At 61.3% G+C, this 26,112-nt stretch overlaps 1 protein-coding gene across 2 annotated transcripts in view; it reads left to right on the forward strand.

The window, feature by feature from the left end:
- Positions 1-26,112, forward strand: part of MPPED1 (metallophosphoesterase domain containing 1) — a 63,223-nt gene that overhangs the window by 26,375 nt on the left and 10,736 nt on the right. For both annotated transcript variants that reach the window (XM_070053021.1, XM_070053022.1), the window contains exon 4: positions 21,575-21,800. In XM_070053021.1, coding sequence (XP_069909122.1) covers positions 21,575-21,800 — 226 coding nt within the window. The remainder of the gene's footprint in view (positions 1-21,574; positions 21,801-26,112) is intronic.

Below are 26,112 nucleotides of genomic sequence, written 5' to 3' on the forward strand. Positions count from 1 at the left end.
GGTCCAGGGATGCCCTCTTCCTCTGAGTGGAGTGAACCAGCTGCAGTCGGTGCCTGGGGGGCATTGCGGGTGGAGGCGGGGGCTCCCAGCAGGAGTGCTGGTGGAGGGCGTGAGCGCTGGCGAGGGGGCACGCGCTGCAGCAGAGGGAGAAACGGGCGGGCAGGGTGTTTGCTGTACACAGGAAGCAGCACTTGAGCAGACCTGGGCTCGAGGCAGAGTGCGGGGCTGGCCCAGGCCTTCTGGCTAGCAGGGGCGGGCTAGCCTGGGCTCTGGGGCTGGAGCCCCTGCCTGCCGTTGGTGTGCAGTCCTTGCTTCACTCTGGAGACATCTGTGAAACCGCTTCCTGGTCCAACGCCCTGAGCTCGGGGTAAGGGGGCAGCTGGGGACCAGGTCGGAGCACCCAGGTGATCCCGCACCTCGCCTGCCCCCAGGTGGGAGATGGAGGCAGGTGTCTTCCCTGTGCAGTGGGGTTCGGAAGGCGGCGCCTCGCCCCCCGGGCATGTGGTGTGGGTGCCGCACGTGTGGTCTGAGGCTGCGCTGGGCCTCCCGGGGGAGCCTCGCTCCCGGCCCTCGAGCATCTGTGCTCCGTAGCTCTCCAAGTTCAAGGCTGTGGGAGAGGTGGCCGCCTGGTTGCTGTGCAGCAAGGGGAGGCAAGATCTGCCTGCTGGTGTGATTCTTCCCCTTTTCCACAAACACGACGAGATGTGTTTGGATGTGAAAGAAGCCTGCAGGTTTTTAAAATGTCATTTTCATACTGGATTCTCTTCCAGAACAGGAATAATCAACAAGCCAGGAAATCCTGGCCAGCATAGAGCTAAAATATTCTGTCCCTCTGTGCACGTCAACTTCGCTATGTCTGGAAGGTTCCACCATCGCCCTGTCAATCCCCCTTCCGCTGCCAGCCTCCTGCACCTGGACTTTGTCGGAATATCCGTGACTGCGTGGGTCTGTGCCGCGTGGTTGCTGCTTCGAGGGGCAGAACCGGCAGATGCCGTCGCCGTCAGTCCAGAGCTGCCCGTCCTCGGGGGCGCCTCCTTCCTCAGCTCATCGAATCCTCACCGCCAGACGCTGATGCTGAGATGCTGGGGAGAAAGGGCATAGCCTGGGGCTGCTCTCCGGGGGCTCGCAGAGCACAGCCCCTTTGTCCTGGGGTCTGCTATGGGGGCCACACTTGGGCAGCAGAACCTAAAGAACTTGTCGAGGTGCTCTGTCTCTGAACTGTGCACTGCTTTTAATTTCTCTCTCTCTCTCTCTTTTTAAATTTGACAGGCAGAGTTAGAGAGACAGAGAGAAAGGTCTTCCTTCCATTGGTTCACTCTCCAAATGGCCACCATGGTCGGTGCACTGCACCAATCAGAAGCCAGGAGCCAGGTGCTTCCTCCTGGTCTCCCAGCAGGTGCAGGGCCCAAGCACTTGGGCCATCCTCCACTGCACTCCCGGGCCACAGCAGAGAGCTGGACTGGAAGAGGAACAACCGGGACTAGAACTGGCACCCATATGGGATGCTATCGCCGCAGGCGGAGGATTAACCAAGTGAGCCACGGCGCCGGCCCCACTGCTTTTAATTTCAAGCAGGCACAAGCGGCATTTTCTACCTTGGTGTATCACTGGTCTCGTTGCTGTTCTTTGCATTAACGCAGCCTCCAACTCCCCCCACCCCCACCCTCTGGCCACACGGGGCAGCCTTGACCTGTTGGCTTGCAGCAGCCGCAGGCTTCGTCCACGGGGCCAGAGTTGGGGGCTCAGCCCTTGGCCCACGCTTGTGAAGGAGTCTGACGTGGACTGGGAGTCCCAGGGTGGCGGCTCCAGCTCGATCATGGCGGGGGCAGCTTGTTAGTTGTCACTTTTCTGACGTTGAACTGAGACCCTTCCGACTTCTCACGTTTTCACTTGGGTTCACGAGGCTGCCTTGGTAAGCTCTGCCTGGTCTTTTCTGTGATCTCTGAGCCACTCTGGTCAGTCTGGCAATCCGATGAGCATGCTTGGCACTTGGTGGCCTGGTTCGGCCCTGCAGTGTCTGCAGAGGCAACGCGCGCTGAGGTCCTTGCAGTAGATTTGAAGCTTAGATACTGTGGGGTTTACGGAAAGGCGCCACGTGGTTCCCCTTCCACCTCTGCCAGCGCTGCATTCGCCTCTTGCTGCTTTTGTCCACATCTGTGATTGACTTCCCTTCTGTCCATGTCCTCAGCCCTCCCGGGCATCACTGGCAGGTTTTCGTGGAGGCGCAGAAGATCTCGGCCCTTCTTGAAATGCTCTGTGCGGGTGACAGAGGTGGCTGTGGCGCAGACCGCACAGTGGCCATGGCTGCTGAGGTTCTGGGTCAGCCGCCAGCCCGGAGGCCCTCACAGCAACACCGCTGTGGGTTTTGAGCCTGCTAAGTGTAGTGAGTGTAGCTGAGAGACTTCTGTTTTATTTCATTGTAACTAATTTGGAATTACACAGCCAAGGGCTGGGAGGTTGGCCTGCTGGTTACAGTGTTGCTGTCCCACATCAGAGGCCTGGGTTTTTTCTGGCTTCCAGCGCCTGACTCCAGCTTCCTGCTGATGCAGACCCTAGGAGGCAGCAGTGATGGCTCCCGTCACTCCTGTGGGAGACGCAGGCCGAGTCCCTGGCTCCCGGCTTCAGCCCTGGCCCACCTTGGCCATTGTAGGCATGTGGGAGTGAACCAGCTGATGGGAGCGCTCTGTCTGTCTCTCCAACACACTTTTTAAGATAGCCCTGGGTAATTCCTAGTTAACACCCTGGACACTCAGCTCGAGAGCCCTGGGCACCTGTGGCTGCTGTCTCTGCTTCCCAGATGGAAAGACCCAGCTCCCAACGGAGGAGCCTGCTCAAGGCCGCACAGCAAAGCGGAGTCGGGACTCTAACCCACAGTCTACGCGGCTCTTAAAGCTGTTAGGACATTGTCAGCTCCCAAGGCGGCCTTTCCCACGTGGAACTGCCCTCGCGTGTCTGGAAGGCCCTGGGCGTCTCTGTTAGCGAGAGCCCCTTCCCCAGACGGTTCTGACGTTCGTGGTCAGGAGGGACGCCATCCGGCACGAGAGGTCCAGACCCAGGTCGTGTTCCATGGCTGATGGGAATTGAGAATTTCTGATAGCCTGGCTTTCGTGTTTGGAAACACATTTTGCTGCAAGCCTCCCTTAGTGGCAGCCTTCTTGGCGCAGCGCCTCACAGGCCCAGTCCCGTTGTGCCCTCACTTACCCCCTGCAGGGAACAGCTGGGTCCCGTGTGTGTCGTCCCCACTTTCAGGTGAGGAAACTGGGGACACTGTTCCATGGACGCCCCCAGACTGCAGGGCAGGGATCTCGAGTGTCCGGGCGGAGGCTGTGAGTTCAGCACCATGGACAGCACCTGGCCTCTGTAGGCACGTGGGCTGTGATTGGTTGAATGAGGTGCTCGTCTGCGGGTCCCCCAGCAGACTGTGGAGCTGCTGGGCCTCTTCCTGTCTGGGTGCTGACCTTGGAACTCCTCCAGCCACCATCCAGCCAGCAGGCGAGGCTCGCACACAGAGCCCAGACTGCCCGGCACCTGATCTGGGTGGCTCTGCTCCCGCGATGTGTGATCTTGGGCAGGTGTCGCAGTCTCCTTGGGCCTCTGGTTTATTTTTTTCATTCATGAAATGGGGAGATATGGAACATTTCTTACAGGGCGTTTATGGGGGCTGGACCAGACGGTGCAGGTGAAGTGGAAGCCCGGGGCTGGTTTGGCCCCTCTCTGGAGCACAGTGCATTTGGGGAGCAGCAAAGCAGGGCCTACAGCTGGGGTGGTGGGGAGGTCGGGGTGGGGTCAGGAGGGATGAGGCTGCAGGGTGGGCGGGTGCAGGGGAAGGCCCTCTGGGCAATGGTTTGCAGAGAGAGCTGGTCTGCAAACCGGTCCCAGGAAGGCTGCAGCCTCCCTCCCAGTCGCTGTGGCCTGGGGTCCTTCAGGGATTTCAGAGGGAGGTGTGATGTGGACGCCACTGTGGCCCTGGGCTGATTTGATTCCTGAAATGAGAGAGAGGCCAGTGGGAAGGCATGAGCAGCCTTCTCAGGGTGCTGACTGGCTACAGGCTGGCCAACAGCCTTGAGAGAGCTGTCCCTCTGTCCTGTGGTCGGGGGCAGTGTGCTTGGTTGGGGGGCTCTGGTGAGGACTGAGACAGTGCGGGCAGCATCCTGGCCTTGGCCTGTTGGGTCTCTCTCAGGGCCTTGGTGTCTCCTCTGCAAACGGGGCTGATATTGAGAGGGCTGTGGGAGGCAGCGCGTGATCTGGGCTCGGTCCAGGACCAGAGACGCAGTAGACACAGCTGTCGCTGTACTGGTTGTTTCCTGAACACGCCCGACGTGCCCCACACGAAGCAGACGCGCTGTGGCTGTGGCTTTAATTACCGTTGTTAATATCCTCCCAGGATGCCTGTCTCTTCCACGTTTCAATGGGGCATTTAAAAGTTAGGATTTAGTTCTTTGAAATGTGTTTTCAAAGAAAAGCAGATTTTTTTTTAAGTGTATAGGTTTGTTTCTTTGATTTTCCTTAAGAAGAGGAATTTCACACCTTTCCGAGGGCGCGCGATGCAAATGAAGATCTGAGAGCTGGCGAGGGCCCTGTGGAGCTAATTCTAGGCTGGTTTGACAGCACCGACACTGAAGGGGAAGCGGCGCGCTGACAAAGCCGGGCTTTCTTTGGTAACATCCCAGCCTCTCAAAATAGTCGCTTTCCAAACTAACATTTGTCACATGGGTGTTTGCAAGGACTCGTCTGTTCATTGATGCAGCCATCACCCGCCGCGCCCCAGCCTGAGAGCTGCCTGGGGGTCCCTGCCATGTCCTGGGTGGGTCCAGACCCTCCACCTGCTGGACAGGGCCTCTGCGGAGACTTCCCTCCCTCCTTCGTCTGCCTGGGCATCCAGGCTGTGGCCGGCTAAGTTTCTCCCCAGCTACGCACCTGGAGAGAGGCTGTTCCCCCTGACGCCCGGCCCCGTTATCACCCTCTGGGATTCCCCCTTGGCGGAAGCTCCCTGGCCAAGGAAAGGAGGAAGCACGGAGGACTCAGTGCCGCCCCCTGCAGGTCCCCCAGCCGCCCTCCCCCCCTCCCCCCCTGGTCTTCCTCCCACGTTGGCTGCAGAAGGCCTTCTGGTGGGTGGGACCTTGGTGCTTAGGAGGGCGGCTGTGGAGCGGAGGAATGGATACCCAGAGGTGGTGGGATGCTTGTGTTTTAGTGGCTCCTAACATCCAACATGTTTGTTTAGCTTTAAGACACCTGGCTTTACTAAGAAATGTTTTAAAGATGGGCGCCTTTAGTCTTAATCATTTTCAAATGCTTACTTCAGTTGCTATGGGAAAGGGCATCGCTCTGGGCCAGTTCCCCAGACCCTCCTTCCGGTGGCTTGTCTGTGGCCAAGAGGCACCGTGGACCCATTTGAGGAAGAGTTTGGCGCAAGGGCCGAGTGGCCAGCCTTGCAGCCCAGTGCCTTTCCATCCAGGGCCTTGGGCCAAACTCTGGGGAGATCTGTGCTAGAATTCTCTGGTAGGGCAGAAGTGGGTCCCAGCCTCCTGTTCCAAGGCTTCCCAGCAGGAGCTGGGTGGCGGGGGGGGGGGTGGTGGTGGTGGGGCTGGCCCACCTGGAGACCTTACCGGCTTCTAAGATTCTAGACGTTTGGAAGGACTGGCCTCGGGATTCTGAGGGCGGGGTCAGTGCTGCTCCCGGTTCTTGGTGTCTGAGGCCCCGACTCCTCTGATTCTGTATTGGTTTAAACCACATAATATTTAAAGGAGTTAAATCATATGCCATTAGTTGAGTGATATAATATTACCACTTTAACCTATTTATTGATTAACTACCTAAAAGGCAGAATGACAGAGAGGTCTTCCACCCGCTGGTTCACTCCTCAAATGCCTGCAGCAGCCAGGCCAGGCTGAGGCCAGCAGGCAGGAGCTCCCCCGGGGCTCCCACGTGGTGGCAGGGATGCAAGTGCCTGAACCATCACCTGCTGCCTCCCAGGCGCATGAGCAGGGAGCTGGATCAGAAGTGGAGCAGCTGGGACTGGAACCAGCGCTCAGTGTGGCATGCCAGCAGCACAAGTGGTGGCTTAGCCTTCGCCCCCTGATGCCCACCCCTGTTTGGACCTCTGCAGTGTGCCGGGCATGGCGTGGAGCTCACTCCTGTTGCTGGACCACCATCCCTGGCATCCACCCCCAGAACTTCTCGTCTCCCAGACTGGGGCTCTGTGTCCGCTGAGCGCCAAGTCCTCCTAACCTGCCTGGCACCTGGCGCCCAGCCTGTGTGACCCTGGCTTCTGCAGCTTCCTCCTGGAAGTGGAGTCGCCTGGGATTTGTCCTCCCGTGCCGGGCTGAATTCTCCGAGCACATCCACCTGGCTCCACCTGCCTCGTGGCAGAGGCTAGCGAGTGCTTGCGCAGGCCAAGTGATGCTCTACTGACCGCGTCTGCTCTGTGTGTCAGCCGTCTGCCTGTCACTGTGCACTTTGGGCCGCTTGTACGTACAGGCGTACCAGTATCTGCTCGGCTCTCCTCTAAGACTCTTGAATGATGGGACTTTTCTTTAGCAGAGCTGAGAAACCTTTTATTTTCTGCCAAGAGCCACGTGGCTGTTTATGACATTATCCACAGCCATACAGAACCATCAACTTAAAAATCCACCTGCTACAGACTGCCTGGACTTCAAGCCCTGCCTGTGGCTGCCTTGGCAGGGCCAGAAAATGTGATTTCGTGGACCTTCTGCGGCCTGCAGGCTGGTCATGGCCTACCTCTGCTTCAAGGTAATGTTACTGCGCAGAGAAACAGTACTGTGTAAGACTGAACTAGAGCAGATAAAATCGCTAGGTCTCAGGACTGGGGTTGTGGTGGAGGTGGTTAGGCCACCACCTGCCGTGCCGGCATCCCATATGAGCACCTGTTCAAGTCCTGGCTGCTCCACTTCCAATCCAGCTCCCCAGTAATAAACCTGGGAGGGCAGTGGAAGATGACCCAAGTGCATGGACCACCCAGTGGGATGCCTGGATGGAGTGCCAGGTTCCTGGCTTTGGCCTGGCCCAGCCTTGGCTGTTGCGGCCATTTGTGGAGTGAACCAGTGGATTTAAGACCTCTCTGTGTGTGTCTGTGTCTCGGTCAGTCTGTCTGTCTCTAAACTCTGCCTTTCATAATCAGGCCTACTTATATTATTATGCTATAGTCATGTACTTTAATCTCATTTATGAAATATTCTATTCCCACGTCTTACGGAAAATTTGCGTTTGGATTCTTGGAGCGTGTGTTCTGTGTGTTTGGATTCTTGGAGTGCGTGTTCTGTGTGGATGTTGATCTGGTGCCAGGGTTGCTGTAAAATTGCCCTGCAGAGAGAGACTAGGACAACAGAAGTGGGTCAGCCCACAGTCCCAGAGGCTGCAAGGCCACGCTCCAGGTGTGTGCGCACAGGGCTGCTCCCGAGGCTCCCTCCTTGGCTTGTGGACACTGAACAGAGGCGGGGAGCATGGGCGCCTTGGCCTCACCTGCAGCTCAGGGGGAGGGCGCTCCGTCTCCCGTGGCACGGCGTGGTGCTAGCTGTGGGTGCTGTCCATCAGGGGTTCGAGAAGGTCCCTCCGCTCTGCGTTTGACAGCTCCTGTCTTGAAGGGGGTTGGGGTTTGTGACAGTCTTCTGGACTGTTGGGGCACCCAGGCGTGTCTTCTCCCACGTTCTCGTGAACTGTTGCATGGATCACTTGTTGTGTGTTGAGGCAAACTTGCACTCCTGGGACTAAAGCCCACGTGGCCGTGGTGGGTCCTCTGTTTTGCAGGTTGCTGGCTCCAGTCTGCTGGTCTTTGGCTGAAGATTTTGCTTCTGTGTTCAGAAGGAACGTTGGTCCATGGGTTTGCGATCTCTGGTGAGGTCTTTGGGTTCTGGTGTCAGGGCATGATGGAGCGAGTTGGAAAGTTGCTGCCTCTGGTATCTTGGGAGATTCTGTCAAGGCCTGGTTGTGAATTCTTTCTGGAATGTCTGATAGTCACCAGGGGAGCCATTTTTTGTCTTTGGGGAGTAAGCTGCTCTCCGCAGTGACAGTTTCTGTCGTCCCATCCTGCCTGACGCTGGCAGGGCGTGTCACCTCCTCTTCCTTTATTTCCAACCTGTCTCTCTCTCTTTTTAAGATTGATTTATTTATTTGAAAGTCAGAGTTACAGACAGAGAGAGGGAGAGACAGAGAGAGAGGTCTTCCACCTACTGGTTCACTCCCCAGATGGCCACAATGGCTGGAGCTGCGCTGATCTGAAGCCAGGAGCCAGGAGCTTCTTCTGGGTCTCCCACATGGGTGCAGGGCCATCTTATCCTGCTTTCCCAGGCCATAGCAGAGAGCTGGATTGGAAATGGAGCAGCTGGGTCTCAAACTGGTGTCCACATGGGATGCTGGCACTGCAGGAGGCCTTACCCGCTACACCACAGTGCCAGCCCCTCATCAGCACACTTTTGCAGCTATTGCTTAGGTAACTGTCTCCCAGGACAGCAAAGGGGTTGCAGACACGGGTGCTTCCGTGTTGGTCTGGGCCACTCCCCTCATCAATGCTATTTGCTGCTGGCTGTGGATCCGGTTCAGCTGGGAACTCGTCTGCTCGTAATTCTCAGTAGGCGTGTCTGCCAGCAGTGGACGCTGCCAGGTTTCGTGTATCTGCGAGTGACTTGCTTTCTCTGTCATTTAAGAGGATAGTTGTGCTAGGTATAGAATGCTCTTACTTTGCCATTTCGCAGTGCCGTGCCACTGCTTCCTGGTTGCCATGGTTTCCATTGAGAAGTCAGCTGTCCATCTTCTGGAGGATTATTAGTGTGTGATGAGTATTTTTTCTTCTGCTTTTCGGCAGTTGGATATGGTCTCTTTGGATTTATCCTGCTTGGAGTCACTTGAATTTCTTGGATGTGGAGATGATGTTTTAAGATCAAAGTCGGGAAGTTTTGCTGTTATTTCCTAAGGCATTCTTCCACCCCTTCGCTCTTCTCCTCCTGTGACTCCGATTGTGCGTGTGTTGTGGGCCTGGTGGTTCCCTCTGGACTCTGAAGCTCTGCTCTCTTTCTCAGTCTGTTTTGGTCTTTCCTGTTCCTGACAATGGGTGATCTCCACTGACCCATCTTGCTGTTTTCTCACTCCTTCTTCTACAAGATCAAAACTACCATTGATACCTTGGAATGGAATCTGCAGTTATTATACTTTGCAATTCTAGAATTTGATTTTTTAAAATAATTACATCTCTTTATAGTCTCTGAAACAGAATCTTTTTTTTTATATTACAGACAGAGTTAGAGAGAAACAGAGAGAAAGGTCTTCCTTCCATTAATTCAACCCCTAAATGGCCGCCACAGCCGGTGCTGCACCAATCCGAAGCCAGGAGCCAGGTGCTTCCTCCTGGTTTCCCACACGGGTGCAGGTGCCCAAGCACTTGGGCCATCCTCCACTGCCTTCCCGGGCCACAGCAGAGAGCTGGACTGGAAGAGGAGAAGCCGGGACTAGAACCTGGTGCCCATATGGGATGCTGGCGCCGCAGGCAGAGGATTAGCCTAGTGAGCCACAGTGCTGGCCCCAAAACAGCATCTTTACAATTTCCTTGAGTTCTTTTGATATGGTTTCCTTCAGTCCTGTGAACACATTCCTGGTCGTTAAAACGTATTTATTTATTTGAAAGGCAGAGTTACAGAGAGAGAGAGACAGACAGATGTTCCATCCACTGGTTCACTCCCCAAATGGCCACAATGATTGGGGATGGGCCAGGCCAAAGCCAAGAGTCTGGAGCTCCATCTGGGTCTCCCACGTGGGTGCAGGGGCCCAGGTACCTGTGCCATCCTCTGCTGCTTTCCCAGGGGCATTAGCAGGGAGCTGGATTGGAAGTGGAGAAGCCAGGACTCCAGCCGGTACTTGTGTGGGACGCCGGCATCGCAGGGGGAGGCTTACCTCACTGTGGCATGATGCTGGCCCTGAAATTGGATATTTTAAGCCATGAAATTTGCCAACCACGGAGATCAGCCCTTCTGCGTTTTTTTCTCTGGAAATTTGAAGTTTGTGTTCTTAGTCCTGTGTGGCCACCAAAGCTTCTGCTTGGCCAGCTCGGTGATCAGCTGCTGGCTGGGAGACTTCTCACATGCCTTGGGCAGGTGACTCTCCCATCGTTTGCCCAGGGCCCCTGGCCGCCATGATGGAGCAGGCCCCCGGCACGCCGCTGCCACCCAGGAGCCGACCCTTCCCGCACAAACCCTCAGAGCCTGGGACCAGGAGCGTCTGGGATTTGGATTCTCATGTTGGAACATTCGCACGTTTGGACCCAAGTCTAAACACAAAATTCATTTACGTTTCATGTGTATCTTGTACACATAGCCTGAGGTAATTTGTAGATAGTGTGAGGCTACTTTAAAAAATTAATGGAAAATGAAATTCAAATATCCGTTTATCTCGGTGCAAATACATGCACTGAGGCGGCTTCAAAAATTCATGAAGATGCGTCGTACGAGGGCCACGTGGTTTCTGCACCCAGGATATTTTTCCTTTTTCAGATTATCCTCATATTTTTAGTGATTTTGTGCATCAGAGTTTCACGAGGTGGAATTTTCCACTCGTGGCTTCCCGTGAGTGTTCAGAAAGTTTCGATTTCGGGTCACTCCGGAGTGTGAGGTCTCGGTGGTTGTGGTAGAGAGGGAGAAACCAGGGGCCTCGGTGCAACCGGGTTCGAATTCCCACTTCCCCGCGCGCCAGCCGTGCCGTCACTTACGTGTCTTCGTCCGCAGAACAGCACTTCCTTGGTGAGGATCGGAAGCGGGACAGGAGGGAGTGTGGCTCAGAGTCCCGGCGGGTGACGGCTGTGCTGTCCTCGGCGGCTGCCTGGTCACCTGCCTGGGTGACCGCTGACCTCAGAGCCTCTGAGGGGTTTCCAGGCTGGGTCTCCTCCCTGCTTCACCTTGCTGTCCGTCTTGGCTGTGACTGGGTTTGCTTTTGGCCTTGGTTTTAAGTGACGGGCAGTGCAAACGTGAGGTCAGGCTGCCCGGCAGAGAGCCGGCAGGAGAGTGAGGGTCCCCCCACCCCCGTCCCTTGCCTTCTTTGGATTTGGTAAAAATTCTGTGCACATCCAGGTCCTGCAAGTAACAGATGCATGGGGCTGCCCTGCCCCCTCCTGGCCCCGGTCCCACCCCCAGTGCAGCTCTCGGGGACGCTGTGTGCCGGTTCCTCTGAGCCCAGACCTGATGTTGCTATTTAACTTTAGACAGCCATTTTGGATTTCTCACAGTGAATGATGAAGAATCAGAGATGTAGCCCCCACCCCGGCCCCTGCCAACACGTCTCCGTCCCTTTCGGGAAGCCTGGTCCCGGTTTTGGTCACACCAGACTGCTTTCTTGCAGAGTTGTGATTGTTCTGCTTGGTGGTTGTGGGTTCTCTGTGGCCCTGGGTCTCCCTCGGGGGCGTGGCAGGTGTGCTGGGTCATCCAGGCGCTCGCTTTTCCTGGCCGGGGGCTGCGGCTGGTTTTTGTCATGAGACACCTGGGTGGTCTGTGAAGAAGGGAGGTCAGCTGGCTCCTAGCTCTGGAGCTGCAGGAGCGTGGCACTGGCATCCACTGGGCTCTGGTGAGGGCCCCGTGCTGCCTGGTGCCACAGGGGTGGGCGTGCAGGTGGTCGAGGTCACAGGTGAGACGGGGAGCCGGGAACCAGAGACGGACATGTGCTCTTGGTAACAGCCACCCTGAGGGTGCTCACTGGGGTCCCCTCCAAGGCTGGTGCCTCCAGGGACCTGATGATTCCGGCTGGGCCCCACCTTGTAAAGTTTCCACCACCTCTTTTTTTTTTTTTTTTAAGATTTATTTATTTATTTGACTGGGGAGAGAGAGAGAGAGAGAGAGAGAGAGAGAGAGAGAGAGAGAGAGAGAGAGAGAGAATGAATGAGAGAATGAGAATGAGCCATCTGCTGGTTCGCTCCATAAATGGCCACGTGGCCAGAGCTGGGCTGATCCAGAGCCAGGAGCCTGGAGCTTCCTCTCAGTCTCTCGTGCAGGAGACTTGGGCCATCTTCCAATTCCATAGCAGAGCTGGATCGGAAGTGGAACAGCTGGGACTTGAACCTGCGCCCATATGGGATGCTGGCGCTGCAGGTGGCGGCTTTACCCGCTATGCCACAGCACTGGCCCCTCCACCACCTCTTCACATCACCTTGCCAATCCTCCGACACATGGACTGGGGGAACTCACCAACCATAGCCAAGCCAGAGCTGGCCTCTGCGCTCCACTCCCGCCTGGACTGACGGATGCCAGCCCCTCACCGACAAGTCCCCTCACCCTCTTCCCCCACCGCTCTCTCCTGCCCTGGAGCCTCGGCTTCTGGAGTCCAGTGGCCTCCCTGTTCGTGGTTTGCTCCCTCATTGTGCTGGAACACGCCCTGCTGTAGCTTTCTGAGAAAGACGGCCCGGAGACAAGTGTCTGCAGAACTGTTTGTTCTGCCCAGTGTGCAGCCTGCGTTGTGAGTAATTTTCTCCCAGAATCTGGAAACCGTCGTCCTGTTTTCTCTTAGCTCCCAGCTTTGCAATCAAAAATTCTGTTGCTGTGGGCTCCTCGTTCTTCACCACGTCTGTTCTCGACAAAGGGCCTGGGTGTGAGTGTTTTTTTTCCCCATTTTTTTTCTGGGCATGTCACCCTTTAGGGTAAGTAAATATCTATTTATTTGAAAATCAGAGTTGAGAGAGAGAGAGAGAGAGAGAGACAAAGAGAGAGAGAGAGAGAGAGGTCTTCCATCTGCTGGTTCACTCCCCAATTGGTCACAACAGCCAGAGCTGTGCTGATCTGAAGCCAGGAGCCAGGAGCTTCCTCTGGGTCTCCCACGCAGGTGCAGGGGTCCAAGGACTTGGGCCGTCTTCCGCTGCTTTCCCAGGCCACGGCAGAGAGCTAGATCGGAAGTGGAGCAGCCGGGACTAGAACCAGCACCCTTATGGGATGCCGGCGCGGCAGGTGGTGGCTTTACCTGCTGTGCCACAGTGCTGGCCCCTCTGCTTCCTGTGCCGCCGCTCCTTCTGCCGCCTGCGTGTTGTCCGGGGTCGGGCCCTGAACGCGCCTCGTGGTTTCTCGCCCTTCTCACCGGTCACTCACTTCACTGTCTTCTGTCTGTGGGTTGCTCCCTGCTCCCCGGCAGAACGTTCTAGATCTGGTGCCGCAGGTGCCTCCCTGGCCTGAGCGCCCTGCCGGAGCCCCGCGGGTGCCGCGTCCTCTGCCGTCTCATCGGGGGGTCGACCACACCGAGGTTTTTTCCCCACCTCGGCCTCATTTTCTCCAATTTCTTTTCTTCTACTTGTTTTGGTCTCGGCCTCTTTCTATCTGGGCAGCTTTTCTCAGAGACCAGGTGACCTGTGTGTGTGGTTTGCATGGTGTGTGCAGTGTGTATGTGTGGGGATGTATGTAGCATGTAGCATGTGGGATGTGTGTAGCGTGTGGGATGTGTGTAGCATGTATGGGGATGCGTGTAGTGTGGGGATGTATGTAGCATGTAGTGTGGGATGTATGTAGTGTGTAGTGTGTGTGGGATGTGTGCAGCACACATGGTGTGTGCGGTGCCGCTGCCCAGCCCATAGCCGGGGCTCTGGGAGGCCCCGGTGCCGGCATCTGTGGTTCCTCCTCCTGGACCCATCTCTGCTCACTCCTCTGCTGCCCGAGCCTGGCCTGCGGCTCTCAGAGCCGAGTCGGGTGGGCCAGGGTCTCAGTGCCGCTGCTTCCACTTCACGTGTGCTCCTGTGGTCCCCACCCTCCCTGGGCCTGAGGTCCCCTGGGGCTCTGCAGAGAGCCCCCTCCCCTCTGGGGGGTGGGGTGGAAGGCGTGGCCGCTGGGCAGGTGTGAGGGGAGGCCTGGGTCCCGACTGCCCGGGTACAGCTTCTGAGTCTGCCCGTACCCCCTCCCCCCGGGCCGTCCCCGAGCCCCCTGGCCGTCGCCATAGCCAATTTTCCCACATGCTGGGCCCCCGCCCCTGGCTGTGGCCTGGTTTCCTCTGCCCTGCCGGTTCGACTGACCATTCATCTGTCTCCTCCCGGCTTCCAAACCCTGGTGCTTGTGCCGGGCCTGCTTGCCCCATCCTGTGTGCTGTGAGGGACGCTGCCCGGGGCTCCTGCCATCAGACCCTGTGGGCAGCCTCCCTGGGGCCCTGCCCCGGGCCTCACACACACCTGCCTGGGGGTGGGGGTCTCTGCATGGGAGGGGCTCCTAGAGATTACGGCCTTTATCCCACCTCCTTGTGGAGCAAACGGGGAAACTGAGGCCTGGGGGCACCAGCCTTGGCCCAGAGTGCACGGCCAAGTGCTAGAGACCAGAGCTCAACTTTGTCTTTTTATTTTATTTTATTTTATTTTTTTATTTTTTGACAGGCAGAGTAGACAGTGAGAGAGAGAGACAGAGAGAAAGGTCTTCCTTTGCCGTTGGTTCACCCTCCAATGGCCGCCGTGGCCGGCACGCTGTGGCCAGCACACCGCGCTGATCCGATGGCAGGAGCCAGGAGCCAGGTGCTTTTCCTGGTCTCCCATGGGGTGCAGGGCCCAAGCACCTGGGCCATCCTCCACTGCACTCCCTGGCCACAGCAGAGAGCTGGCCTGGAAGAGGGGCAACCGGGACAGAATCCGGCACCCTGACCGGGACTAGAACCTGGTGTGCCGGCGCCGCTAGGCGGAGGATTAGCCTAGTGAGCCGTGGCGCCGGCTGTCTTTTTTTTTTTAAGATTTGTTTTTTTTTTTCATTTGAAAGGTGGAGTGACAGAGGGGGAGAGTCGGAGAGGTCCTCCAGCCGCAGGCCCACTCCCCAAATGGCTGCAAGAGCTGGGACTGGGCCAGGCCATAGCCAGGAGCTTCCTCCAGGTCTTCCACCAGGTGCAGGGGCCCAGGCACTTGGCCTATCCTCTGCTGCTTTCCCAGGCCACAGCAGGGAGCTGGATCGGAAGTGGAGCAGCCGGGACTTGGCTCTGGGGTGGCAGCGTCACAGATGGTGGCAGCCTAACCCGCTGCTGCAAGGCGAGACCAACCCTGAACCTCGCCCCGCCCGCGGTGCCAGCCCCGGGCTCCCTGCAGACTCCCGTGCAGCCCCGTGGCCAGGGCCTTGGAGCCCGTGGACTCCTGAGATCGGACACGTGAGTGAGAGCAGGGCCGGCCAGAGGCCGCCCCCTGCAGGCCAAGCCGGAAGGTCCCTGTCCGGCCACCTACTCGGCTTCCAGGACATCCTGTGGCCATTGTTTGGAGCCCTTGGCGAGTCACTGAGCAGGGGACAGTAATACCCAGTGGGCTCAAAGAATGTGGCTCCAGCAGCCGCTCAGGACCAAGCTGTGTGCTGGGGCGGAGATGAACCAGGAGGGGCCGACCCTGCTGCGGCTCCCAGGCTGGTCGGCAGGCAGACAGACCACGGGCAGTGATGGCCTTGCCCGGTCTGGGCTGTGCGGGACACAGTCTGGCAGGGGTGCCCGTTACACTGCTAGGATTGGGAGAAGGCAGGATGCTCACAGAAGGCTTCTTGGAGGAGGTGACGCCTGGGTCGTGGTAACAGGTGAGTTGCGCTGGGATTGACCAAGAAGGCAGGACAGGAAGTCTGTCCGAGCACAGGGAGCAGCAGGAGCAGACGTCAGGAGGCCTCACGCAGCCAGAGGGGGCAGGGCCAGGCTGGTGAGAGACGAGGCGTTCTGAGCACACGCGACTGCCCTCTGGGGTCCTTCCTGGGGACCACCGGGGGGCTCCGCCGATGACGGCTTCCTGGGCGGTCCCCCAGGTCCCGCTCGGCTGCAGGCGGCCTCGTCTCCTGGAGAGGGGAGTGGGCATGGCCGACCCGGGCCCTCGCAGCCCCAGGTCCCGCCGTCTCCTTGGTGGGCAGCCGCAGAAACCCGCCACTCAGCACGATCAGGACTGCGTGTTCCTGTTTCTAAAACATTTCCCAGGGAAAACAAATGTTTGAGAGCTAAACATTTTGGCTATTAGGACGGAACAGAAGAGAAATCGCATTTGCCTTTTAAATGTGGGCACCGAAGTGGCGTCACCGATCCAGAAACTTCCCACGCAGGACTGGAGAGGCTGGCACGGCCGGGTGTGGGGCCGGCCTGCAGCCGTGGGAGGGGCACTGTGCCCTGGGCCTGCACGTGCCCAGCATGGCGTGGCCCTGGGCGCTGGGTGGGCAAGACCCAGGGGCTCCGTTCCCACCTCCGGCTTCTGGGTTATGGTGGATTGGGCGTCAATCCGTCCCGATGGCTCCGACACGCAGTGTGTACGGCCAGTGTCCAGGCTGTGCCCAGCGCAAATGCCCAGCGTCCAGGCTGTGTGGCACCATCGTTTTCCATCATCTGCCGCCTCCACGTCTTGGGGTAACCGGTTCTTAAGCAGGGGCCGGGGAGTCCGGGCCTGGGGAGAATCATCTGGTCTGGCCCCGTTCGGACAGCACAGGTGGACTCAAGTTCACGTCTGTAGCAGGCTGCCGTTGACCTGGGTCATCCTGTGTGGCCCCTGAGTGATGCCATCTCCAAACGGAATGTGCCAGGCCCCCCAGCGTACCAGGCAGGGAGGCCTCTGCCCCAGGGCCACCCCCCGGCGTGCAGCCAGCTGTCCTGAGCCCCTGTGGCCAGCAGAGGCCGTCTCCCTGGCCCCCACCCCCCTAGGGCGACCCCGGCCTCCTGGGTCCCGGAGGCGGCCATTTCTGAGACATGGTACTCCAGATGCGCCCGGTGTGGCTCCGGCCCTGCCCGCGCTGCGACCCTGCCTCCCGCCTGAGTGCCAGGCGAGTGCTCCCAGCAGGCACAGCCCCCGCGTGGGTGTCTGCGGCTCTGCCCAGGCCGTCCTCGCGGCCTCTGACTCCACATCTGCAGGGGACACCGCCTCCCGCGCTCCACTGGCCCGTACCTGGTGCGCCCCGCAGGGGCTGGCGGAGCGCGCCCCCTCCCGGTCGCTCCAGGCCTTGAGCTGCCGCCACCCGAGGAAGCCGGCTGTGTGCGGTCCCTGTAGCAGGTGTAGGAGCGCAGGGCTGCGGGAGCCGGGGAACGCGCCTGGCTCTGTCCCCTCATCTGGGGCGGGCGGGAGGAGCTGCCAAACGGGCAATGCCCAGAGGGCCTCGGTGTTTAGAGAATGCGAGGTTCCGTGGGCTGGGGCCTTGTGGACTAACGGATGTGTCCTGCGGGGAGATGCGGGGTGTGGGCAGGCGGTGCGGCCCCAGGAGGAATCTGCTGGCTCACACAGGCGGCTGTTTCCACCGCAGTCCAAGCCTGCTGCCTGCGGTCCAGAGTCCTGGGGACAGAAGGGGGCACCCTGCAGAGCCGCCCCCAGGCTCCGCCCACTGCCATGGGACCGCCCCTTTCCCCGGGGAGGGGGTCCCGTCTGGCGGGGAGGACCGGGAGTCTTTGGGCGTCACGCAGAGCACTGTGCTTTCCGGTGTCCACCAGGCCCGCAGGGCTGGGAGCAGAGACGGCCGGCCACCCAGACTGGCCTGGCCACACCTCCCTACAGGCTAGCCCCTGCCCTGTGCGTCCTCACTCCTCCAAGGTGTCCACTCTCTGGGTGTGTCCCGCCAAAGCAGGAGGCTGGGGTTTGAGTCTCAGGTCCCTGCTGTCTCGCTGTGGCGGTGGGCAAGCCCCCTCCACTCCCCGGCCTAGCTCTCTGCCCTGTCCGTGTCCACTGGGCAGCATGGGTTGGGAGGGCGCAGGTTGGGCCCCCGCCAGGCCCCAGCTGTGCCTGTGCAGGGCTGACTGGGGCTGGCGGTGTCACGCCAGGGCTCAGCTCCAGGGGACAGGGCGAGCTCCCGGCTTGGTGGGCTTGGGATCCTTAGCTGCTGTGGGGGTGACGAGGGGAGGTGGGGAAGGAGGGGTATCTGGGCCCCTCTGCCCCTTCCCTGCCCAGGCACCTGTGCTGCCCACCCCACGGCCAGCCAGAGGCCCCCAAGGACGCCTTCACTTTGGGCCCTGAGCCAGGCTGGGGACGACGTGGCCTGGTTGGTGAGCGCCGTGCAGCTGGCGGCGGCGGTGGCTCCTGTGCTGTGGCGACCGTCAGGCTTGGTCCCTGCTGCCCCAGCCCTGCCTGAGGGAGGGCAGAGGGGAGAGGAGACTCGGAGCTGGCCAAGCTGGACTGGGCGTCTTCCGGCCAGGGGAGGGGCGTCTTGGAGGAAAGGGGGGAGCCCAGGGAGTCAGAGCTGGCTCAGGACACACTGGCGGACGGGCACACGTGTGCACCTGTTGGTCCCCCCGCCCCGCACCCTTGCGTGCGTCTGTGTGTTCCTCCGTCTGGGATGCGCACCCCAGGATGCCGGCTGGGGTCTGGCAGATGCCCGTTGGCCTGTCAGTCGCTCATTGACACTGATTGGTGTGACCTGGGTGGGCTGTTCACAGGTGTAACATGGGGACAGCGGAGGGTCTGTGGGAGACTGGACAGATGCACCTGGGGCTGAGGGACGCGGTGCTGGGTGGCCACTACCTCCATGTTACATCGCACTGCCTCATTGGGGAGGTGGGATGGCATTTGGGGGTGTCAGCCCGCGGCGGCCCCCTCCTGCCGGGAGCTGCCAGACGCACTGGAGCTGTGCACCTTGGGTAATTTGCTAATTGGCTTCAGGAACGTCCCCGGTCGGAGACGGGGACAGAAACACATCAGCGCAGCTCCTGGAGCCAGATGGGTGGGCGCCGTGAAGAGGAAACTCGGGCCACCCTCCCAGCCCAGCGTGCTTGGGGCGCCCTGTGCTGAGCCGCGGTGGTGCTGCTCCCCCACTGTGGGGCCTGGCCCCGAGCCTCACTGTGCCCAGCTGTGGGGTGCAGACGACAGAGTCTCCTGGGGCAGGGGGGTGTCCCGCAGGCAGTTGCGTTCTCCGGCACACACGCAGTGGTGCCACGGTGGCTCCAGGGAGCGGCCGTGCCCCTGCTCTGTCCTCCACCGCCTCTCCTCCCTGCTGTCACCCGCACGGCCTGAGCGGTGTGGGGAGCCTTCCTGCCCTGGCTCCCCGCACACCTGCGGGGGGCAGAGGTGGGCATGCCACGCACACTAGCATTCCTGTTCCTGGAGCTGGCTCTCCAGGGGACAGGCAGCCCAACAGCACGGCGGAGAGGGGAGGGCTGTGGAGGGCCTGTCCCCAGGGACCAGTGGGGCCACCCCTGGGCCAGGAGTGGGGTCTCTTCTCTTTGTGTCTCTGGGACACTCCTGCAGGGACAAGAAACCTGGACACCTCCCAGCAGTGAGCAGTACCTTCAGCAAAGTGAAGTGGACCTGGTGTGAGACAGCAGGGATAGGTGGAGACTGTGGCAAACTGGCACTTTGATCCCATCCAGAGGGGACGCACATGCTCGGGCCAGGAGGGCTGGACGTTACACTTTATTTTAGACAACAAAGAGTGAAGTTCTATTGGGAATCTCTCAAATGTTTAACACTGGCAACAAATTCAAATTAAAAAATGTGCCAAACAAAATATGTCTATGGGCAAATCTGGTCCAGGGAAGCAGAATTTTAAGATTTATTTTATTTATTTGAAAGTTGCAGAGAGAGGTCTTCCATCGCTGGTTTAGCCCCCAGATGGCCACAACAGCCGGGCTGGGCCAGGCTGAAGCCAGGAGCCAGAAACTCTATGCGGGTCTCCCACGGGGGTGCCGGGGCCCAAGGACTTGGGCCATCTTCTGCTTTCCCAGGATACATAACAGAGCTGGATTGGAAGTGGGGCAGCCGGGACTCGACTCTGCACCTGTGTGGGTGCCAGGGTCTCAGCTGGTGGCTTTGCCCTCTGCACACCGCGCTGGCTCCTTTGTCCTCTTGACGTGCAGAGCCCTCGGGCCGGCGCTGTGGTATAGCGGGTTGTATCTGCCTGCAGCGCCGGCCTCCCACGTGGGTGTCCGTCCTGGTCCCGGCGGCTGCTCTTCTAGTCCAGCTCTCTGCTGTGGCCTGGGGAAGCAGTGGAGGATGGCCCGAGTGCTTGGGCCCTGCACCCCCGTGGGAGATGCAGAAGAAGCTCCTGGCTCCTGGCTCTGGATCAGCTCAGCTCCAGCCATTGTGGCCATCTGGGGAGTGAACCAGCGGATGGGAGACCTCTGTCTGTGTTTCTCCCCCTCTCTGTCTCAAATAACATAAATAAAATCCACACCCCCCCCCCCAAACCCCATGAAGGCTCTGTAGATTTCTGGTTGATGTCTCCTGTAACACCCCAGCAGACTCACCAGACGGGCGTTCCCATTCCACAGGGGAGCAAACTGAGGCACGGGGTGGCCGAGCAGCACAGCTGGCGAGTGGCCGCGTTGGGTGGGGCCCAGGCTTCCCGGGCTCTGTGGCTCGTCTTTGCGAGGGTGCTGTCCAGCTCTGAGACCCCAGCTCTGCCCCTCCCAGCCGCAGGTCTGCAGCACACGCCAGCTCCCAGAGCCTCAGTGGGCACGGCGCCGGCGCCCCGGCTCCTGGCTGCCCCTGCGGGGACCCTCGGGGCTGGGTCTGACGTGTGGCTTACTCTGAGGAAGTCGCCAGAGCCTGGCACAGCCGCTGCCCTGGTGGGTGCACGTGTGCGCCTGGGCGGCCGCAGTGTCCTCCCGATGACACGCGTGGAACGTCGCCACTTGTTTTTAAAGGTTTTTATTTTTTGGAAAGAGTTATGTAGAGAGCTCAGAGGCAGGTCTTCCATCTGCCAGCTTGTGCCCCAAATGGTTACAGTAGTTGGGGCTGGGCCAGGCCGAAGCCAGGAGCCAGGAGCTTCTTCTGGGTCTCCATGGTGGGTACAGATGCCCAAGCACTTGGGCCATCTTCCACTGCTTTCCCAGGCACATTAGCAGGGAGCCAGATTGGAAGTGGAGCAGCCGGGGCTCGAACCAGCGCCCGTATGGGATGCCAGTGTCGCAGGTGGTGGCTGTACCCGCTACGCCACAGCACCAGCCCCGAATGTCGCCGTTTTCCTCACGGGGTCCCCGGGCTGCTGGGCACCCTCACACACCCCTTGCCTCGGCCACCCACGCTGGGCCTCCAAGCTCACTGTCAGCCTTTAAGTTCTAATCCAGATTGCACCAGAGGGGTCATCGCGGTGGCCTGGGCCTGTGGGGCCTGTGGGACCTGTGGGGTCTGTGGGGTTGAGACTGAGGCTGGTGGGAGGGGCCTGGGCCCGGGGTCAGCCTGGTTCTCGGGCAGGGGAGGGGACAGGGTGGGTGGTGATGACCTAGGCTGAGGCACTGGGTAACCTGGGCCAGCCTGGGGTTGGCCTGTGGGGGTGGGACCTCATTCCCCCCTCCCCCCCAGAGCCCATGGGGAGGGGGCAGTGTCCCTCCTGCTTGGGGCGTCAGCTCGGGGGACCCCAGAGAAGGAGACGCCTGCCATGGAGGAGGAGCTGTGGGGGTCTCGGCCCCTCGGTTGGTCAGCTCCCTGGGGTCCGTGCCGAGGTTCAGTTTTGCCTGCGTTTAGACCTGTTTGGGTTCTGAGCTGGCGCCGGGCCGTGCAGGCACTGTGATTCCCACGTAGCACCTGCAGAGAGTTCCAGACCCTCTGGAACGTGGAGGCTGCCGAGGCTGAGAACCAGACGGTGGGGGCCCGGGGCCTTGGGCCGGGGTCCCACGCGGGTCTCCTGCCCTGGACCTTGGCAGGGCCGGGCCGGCCGGGGGTGGGCGGGCGCCGGGAAGGGCCTGCAGCGCCTGTGTGTGCCGCCCACAGGCAGCCTGCCCTACGAGTACAAGATTGTGATCGCCGGCAACCACGAGCTGACCTTCGACCAGGAGTTCATGGCCGACCTCATCAAGCAGGACTTCTACTACTTCCCGTCCGTGTCGAAGCTGAAGCCTGAGAACTACGAGAACGTGCAGTCGCTGCTGACCAACTGTGTCTACCTGCAGGACTCCGAGGTCACGGTGCGCGGCTTCAGGGTCTATGGCGCCCCCTGGTGAGTGTGCGGGGCGGGGCGGGGCGCGGCGCCGCAGGGGGCTCCGCTGGGGGTTGGTCCCTATGCACCTGCTGCCCCCTGCCCCCGGGGCCCTGGGCTGCCTGGAGGAGACCAGCCCCGAGCCAGAGTGCCCCACTCAGGTGGACACCGGTGTCCTCCTGCAGGGGCCGACGCCGAGGCCCAGAGCTGGCCAGGACCTGGCTGTAGGTCCCACAGCCGGGGAGGGGCGGGGCTGGGATCCGACGCACCCCTGCTGTGTTATCCTGCAGAGCTAGGGTCTTCCCCGCTGCCTGCCTTCTTTCTCGCTCCCCCTCCCCCGCCGAAACGGGGCGGTGGGGGTGGGGGGTGGTGACGGTTGGAACCTTCAGGGAGGGCTCGAAGCCTGGTTCACCGCGAGGGACGGAAGCCGTTTAACTTGTTGTGTGTCGGGGATGCCGGGTGGGCTAAAGTGAGAACGGGGCCTGGCGGTCCCACGTGAGTCACCGTATGTGCAGGGGCCGTGGTGGCGGCGGTGGTGAGGCTGTTGGTGATTGTGGGGTTGATGGTGTGGATGGGGGTGACCGTCATGGTGATGGTGGCGATGGCGGTGATGATAGTGGTGGATGATGGTGGTGGTGAGCTTGGTGGTGGTGGTGATCAAGTGGCCGATGGTGTGGGTGGTCATAGTGATGACGGTGGTGGTGGATGGTGATGGTGACGGTGACACTGGTGATGGCAGCAGGTTACTTCCGGGCAGTTTACTCTGAGCCGGGCTGTGGGCTAAAGGCTGTGAAACGTCGTCTCCGATCCTTGCTCGGCCCTGTACGGGCTGACCTCGTGCCCCGGTTCACAAACGGACATGCTGCCTGGCCCTTGCAGGCCCAGCCAGTGGTGGCTGGGGAGGGCCCAGTGCAGGCCGGCGGGGCAGACGTGAGAGGAGGAGCGCAGAGATGCTCGCCAGTGTGGCCTGACCCCAGGAGGCTCCCTGGAGGAGGTGGGGGGACAGGAGCCTGAGGCTGCACTGCCAGCAGGAGGCCGGGGGCCTCTGTGGACACTGGGGACTTTGGGGAGAGCGGCTGCACCACGGCGCAGCTGGCAAATGCCCCGGGCTGCCCTGGTTGCGCTGCACAGTGGCCACCTGGTGTTTGGAGACCGCTGTCCCATCCCGCCACGGCCCCTCATGGAGTGGAGGGGAAGGGGCGGGCGCCAGGCTGCCCTGTGTCCCCTGAGCCCCGGGGCCCCTGCTGTCGGCTCCCAGGACGAGCAGAGCCGAGGCGTCCAGGGGACAGGCCAGGAGGGGCGCGTTCGCAGAGGGGGGCTGGCGTGAGCAGGGGTGTGAGTGAGCTGGAGCCCCCGGGGCGGGGTCTGCCGGGTGAGGGGCTGGGGCGCTCCGTGCCAGGCCTTGGCCTCTGCCTCGTGGTTAGGAGTGTGGCTTCGGGGTTCAAATCCTAGCCCCGTCTGTCAGAGCCGTGCGACCCCCGGGGAGCCACTTGGCCCTCTGTGCCTCTGCCCTCTCCTGCGCCAGTGGGCTGACAGCGCCTCCGGCGGGGGGAGGCCCTGCAGTGCAGCTGAGCCCTGACCGCCCGCTTGCCTTGGGGGACCCGGCCATGCGCGTCCTCGTGTGTCCTGACCTGGCCTCGCCCGGAGCCTGCAATGTGGGACGCGGCGTGGCTGAGAACGAGGGCTGACAGGCGTCACCCAGGCCCTGCCGCCTCCCCCCAGGGCACACGGGTGACCCGAGGGTTGGTGGTGGGCCCAGCAGAGGCCTCCAGTCTCGCTGTCGGCCCTGTGCTCTGAGCGCGAGCCGCCATGGGGTCCCCCTTTCGCCCTGGTGGCTCTCACTATGGGCAGCTCTGGCCTCTCCCCTCCCGGCTGGGCCTTAGACCTGAGTGCAAGGTGCGCTGGGGTTGGTGCTGTGGGCTGAGTGGCAGGTGCTGCCCGCCCCGTGCAGGCCTGGAACTGGCCTCCCGCGGGGCTCCCCCGTGTGGCTCAGGCGCTGGAGGCTGGGAGCAGGTGGCGGCGGGTGAGAGCAGGGCTCGCTGGCTGGACGAGTCCACTGCTCGCCTGCGCCTGCTTCCGTGACGCGAGGCCATCAGTCCTGAGCAGTGCGGGCGGCCACCCTGCCCCCGGGACCCGTGTCCCGCGGCTACTGCGTCCCTCTCAGGTTGGGGCACAGCCACTCCTCCGCTGTGTGCCTGTGGGTCAGTGACACAGCCCCTCTGGCCCCTGTGTGTGGGGGGACAGGACTGCTGGCATAGTGGGGCTGCCCAGGGGACGGTCTGGCCGGGAAGGAGGCCACTGGCTGGTTATGTGGTTATCGGCGTGCTCCTGGGGTGGCGGTGGGGGCAGCTCCATCCCAGCTACACACCAGGGTCTGCCGCTAGCCCATTTCACAGTGGGGCAGGCAGAGGCCCAGGCAGGCATGAGGCTCACCCAGGTTTGCCGCGGGCCGGAGTCATCAGTGCCCTGTCCCAAACGTCTCCCCTGGGCCAGGCCATGACCCCGGCAGGGCCTGGGGGTGCGTGTGAGGGTGCCGAGCTCCTGCGACTGTAACTCAGTGGTGGAGGGTGAGCGAGTGCCGGCACAGGATGTGGTGTGGACAGACAGGTGTGGTCAGAGCCCCGAGGTGGGGGCTGGGGAGACGTGTGGCTGTGGCAGCAGCAGCTCAGGGGGGCGCCCCCAGGTGTGGGGGCCATGGGCAGCCTGAGGGCTGCAGAGTGGGGTGTGGCTTCCGGGGCCCTAGGTAGGGGTCACGGCCTGGGAGGCAGGGCCTGGGCTGGGCTGGGGCGGGATCCCTGGATGCCCCGCCCCAGCCCTCCCCTCCGCCCCACCCCAGGCGGCGTCTTCCTCGTCCCCTGGAAGGAGACTGTGCCGGAGGACTCCACTGGGGTCCGAGCAAGGCGGGGCTTGGACCCTGGCCTCCCTGTGGCTCCCTTCCGGTGGGTTTACAGGCCCCGCCCACTCTGCGAGAGCCAGGGAGGGGGGGCTGCAGCCACTGTGCTCACGCAACGCATTGATCTCTTCATTGGAAGCCGTGGAGCTGTGGGAGCCCGGGCCAGTGGCCAAGGTGACCCCTGTCTCCTGGGTCCTGGGCAGCATCGTCTGTGTTCCTGGCCCACATCCTGAGTGATGGGCGGGCCCCGCACGGCAGTCAGGCCGCAGCCCTGCCACTGAGCGCCCCAGACCCTGGGCAGGCTGACAGGTGGCCGATGAGGGAGGGACACTGCCCTGTGGGGGGCCCCTTGGTGGAGAGGAGCCCTCAGTGCTGGCGTCCCCGGGGGGTGCTCCGAGAAGCCACGCAAGTGGCAGGGGTGGTAAACAGCCCCCAGAAAGCCGCTGACCCGGCCAGCAGCTCTGCCCAGGGTCAGCCGGGCCAGGTGGGGGCCGTGTACCCCAGCTGTCTGCGGGGCTGGGCTGGGGGCACAGCTCTGAGGCACCAGCTGCCCCGGAATATGGCGCCCGTGGCAGGGTTCAGGTGGCACAGCTGCTGTGGTCGGGATTAAACTCAGATGTCTGGGATTTCCCTCCTGCCCCCTGCCCTTAGCATACTGGCTGACACGTGGCACTAGGCGACGTCGTCTACGGTGTAAGTGGCACGGCTGCCCTGCGGGCAGGGGTCGGGGATGGAATCCACTCTAGCTCTGGGGTGACCTCAGGGCAGCTGGGCAGGGCTGAGAGGGCCGAGGGGCACGCCTGGTCCCTGTGGCCTTAGCAGGGACAAGAGGCAGGTTCTCACCTGGGCAGCAGGTGCCCGGGGAGGCCGTGTGTGGCCTTAGCTGGTGGGGAGCTGCCCACCGCGAGGGGTGTGCCGGGGAGGGGCCCGGTGTCTGTCACCCTCCCCCTTAGCAGGCACCTCTGCCCGCGGCTGCAGGTCGTGCTGGGAACAGGGACGTGCGGGTCACTGCATGGGCCCCAGAGCGCCCAGGCTGGCCGTGGCACTGAGCACTCGCCCCGGCAGGCCGGGATGGGCAGGTGCCCCCAACACAGCTCCCGCCGTCGGCTTTGTGAGCTCTGGAGCTGCGCCTCGGCTTTCCTGGCCCCAGTGTCTGTCCGGGTGGCCCCGAGGCCCCCACAGCCGCAGTCCTGCTCGCTGGGGGGCCCTGCACAGCCCCAGGGGGAGCAGGTCTGGGCCCATGGTCCAGGAGCGCAGGCGCCTGCAGCCAGGACACCTCGGCTGCGCAGCCAGCACCAGCTCGGGGCTGCTCGGCGTGTTCCTGTTCCGTCCCCGCGGTGGCTCCCGAGGCCGGAGATGGTTATCAAGTCCAGGCTGAGGGAGCTGGCGGCGGGGAGAGAGGGAGAGCGAGCAAGCCGTCTCACTCGCTGGTCCACTCCC

Source organism: Oryctolagus cuniculus, chromosome 11 (genome assembly GCF_964237555.1).
Source record: "Oryctolagus cuniculus chromosome 11, mOryCun1.1, whole genome shotgun sequence".
In the NCBI taxonomy this organism is placed as follows: domain Eukaryota; kingdom Metazoa; phylum Chordata; class Mammalia; order Lagomorpha; family Leporidae; genus Oryctolagus; species Oryctolagus cuniculus.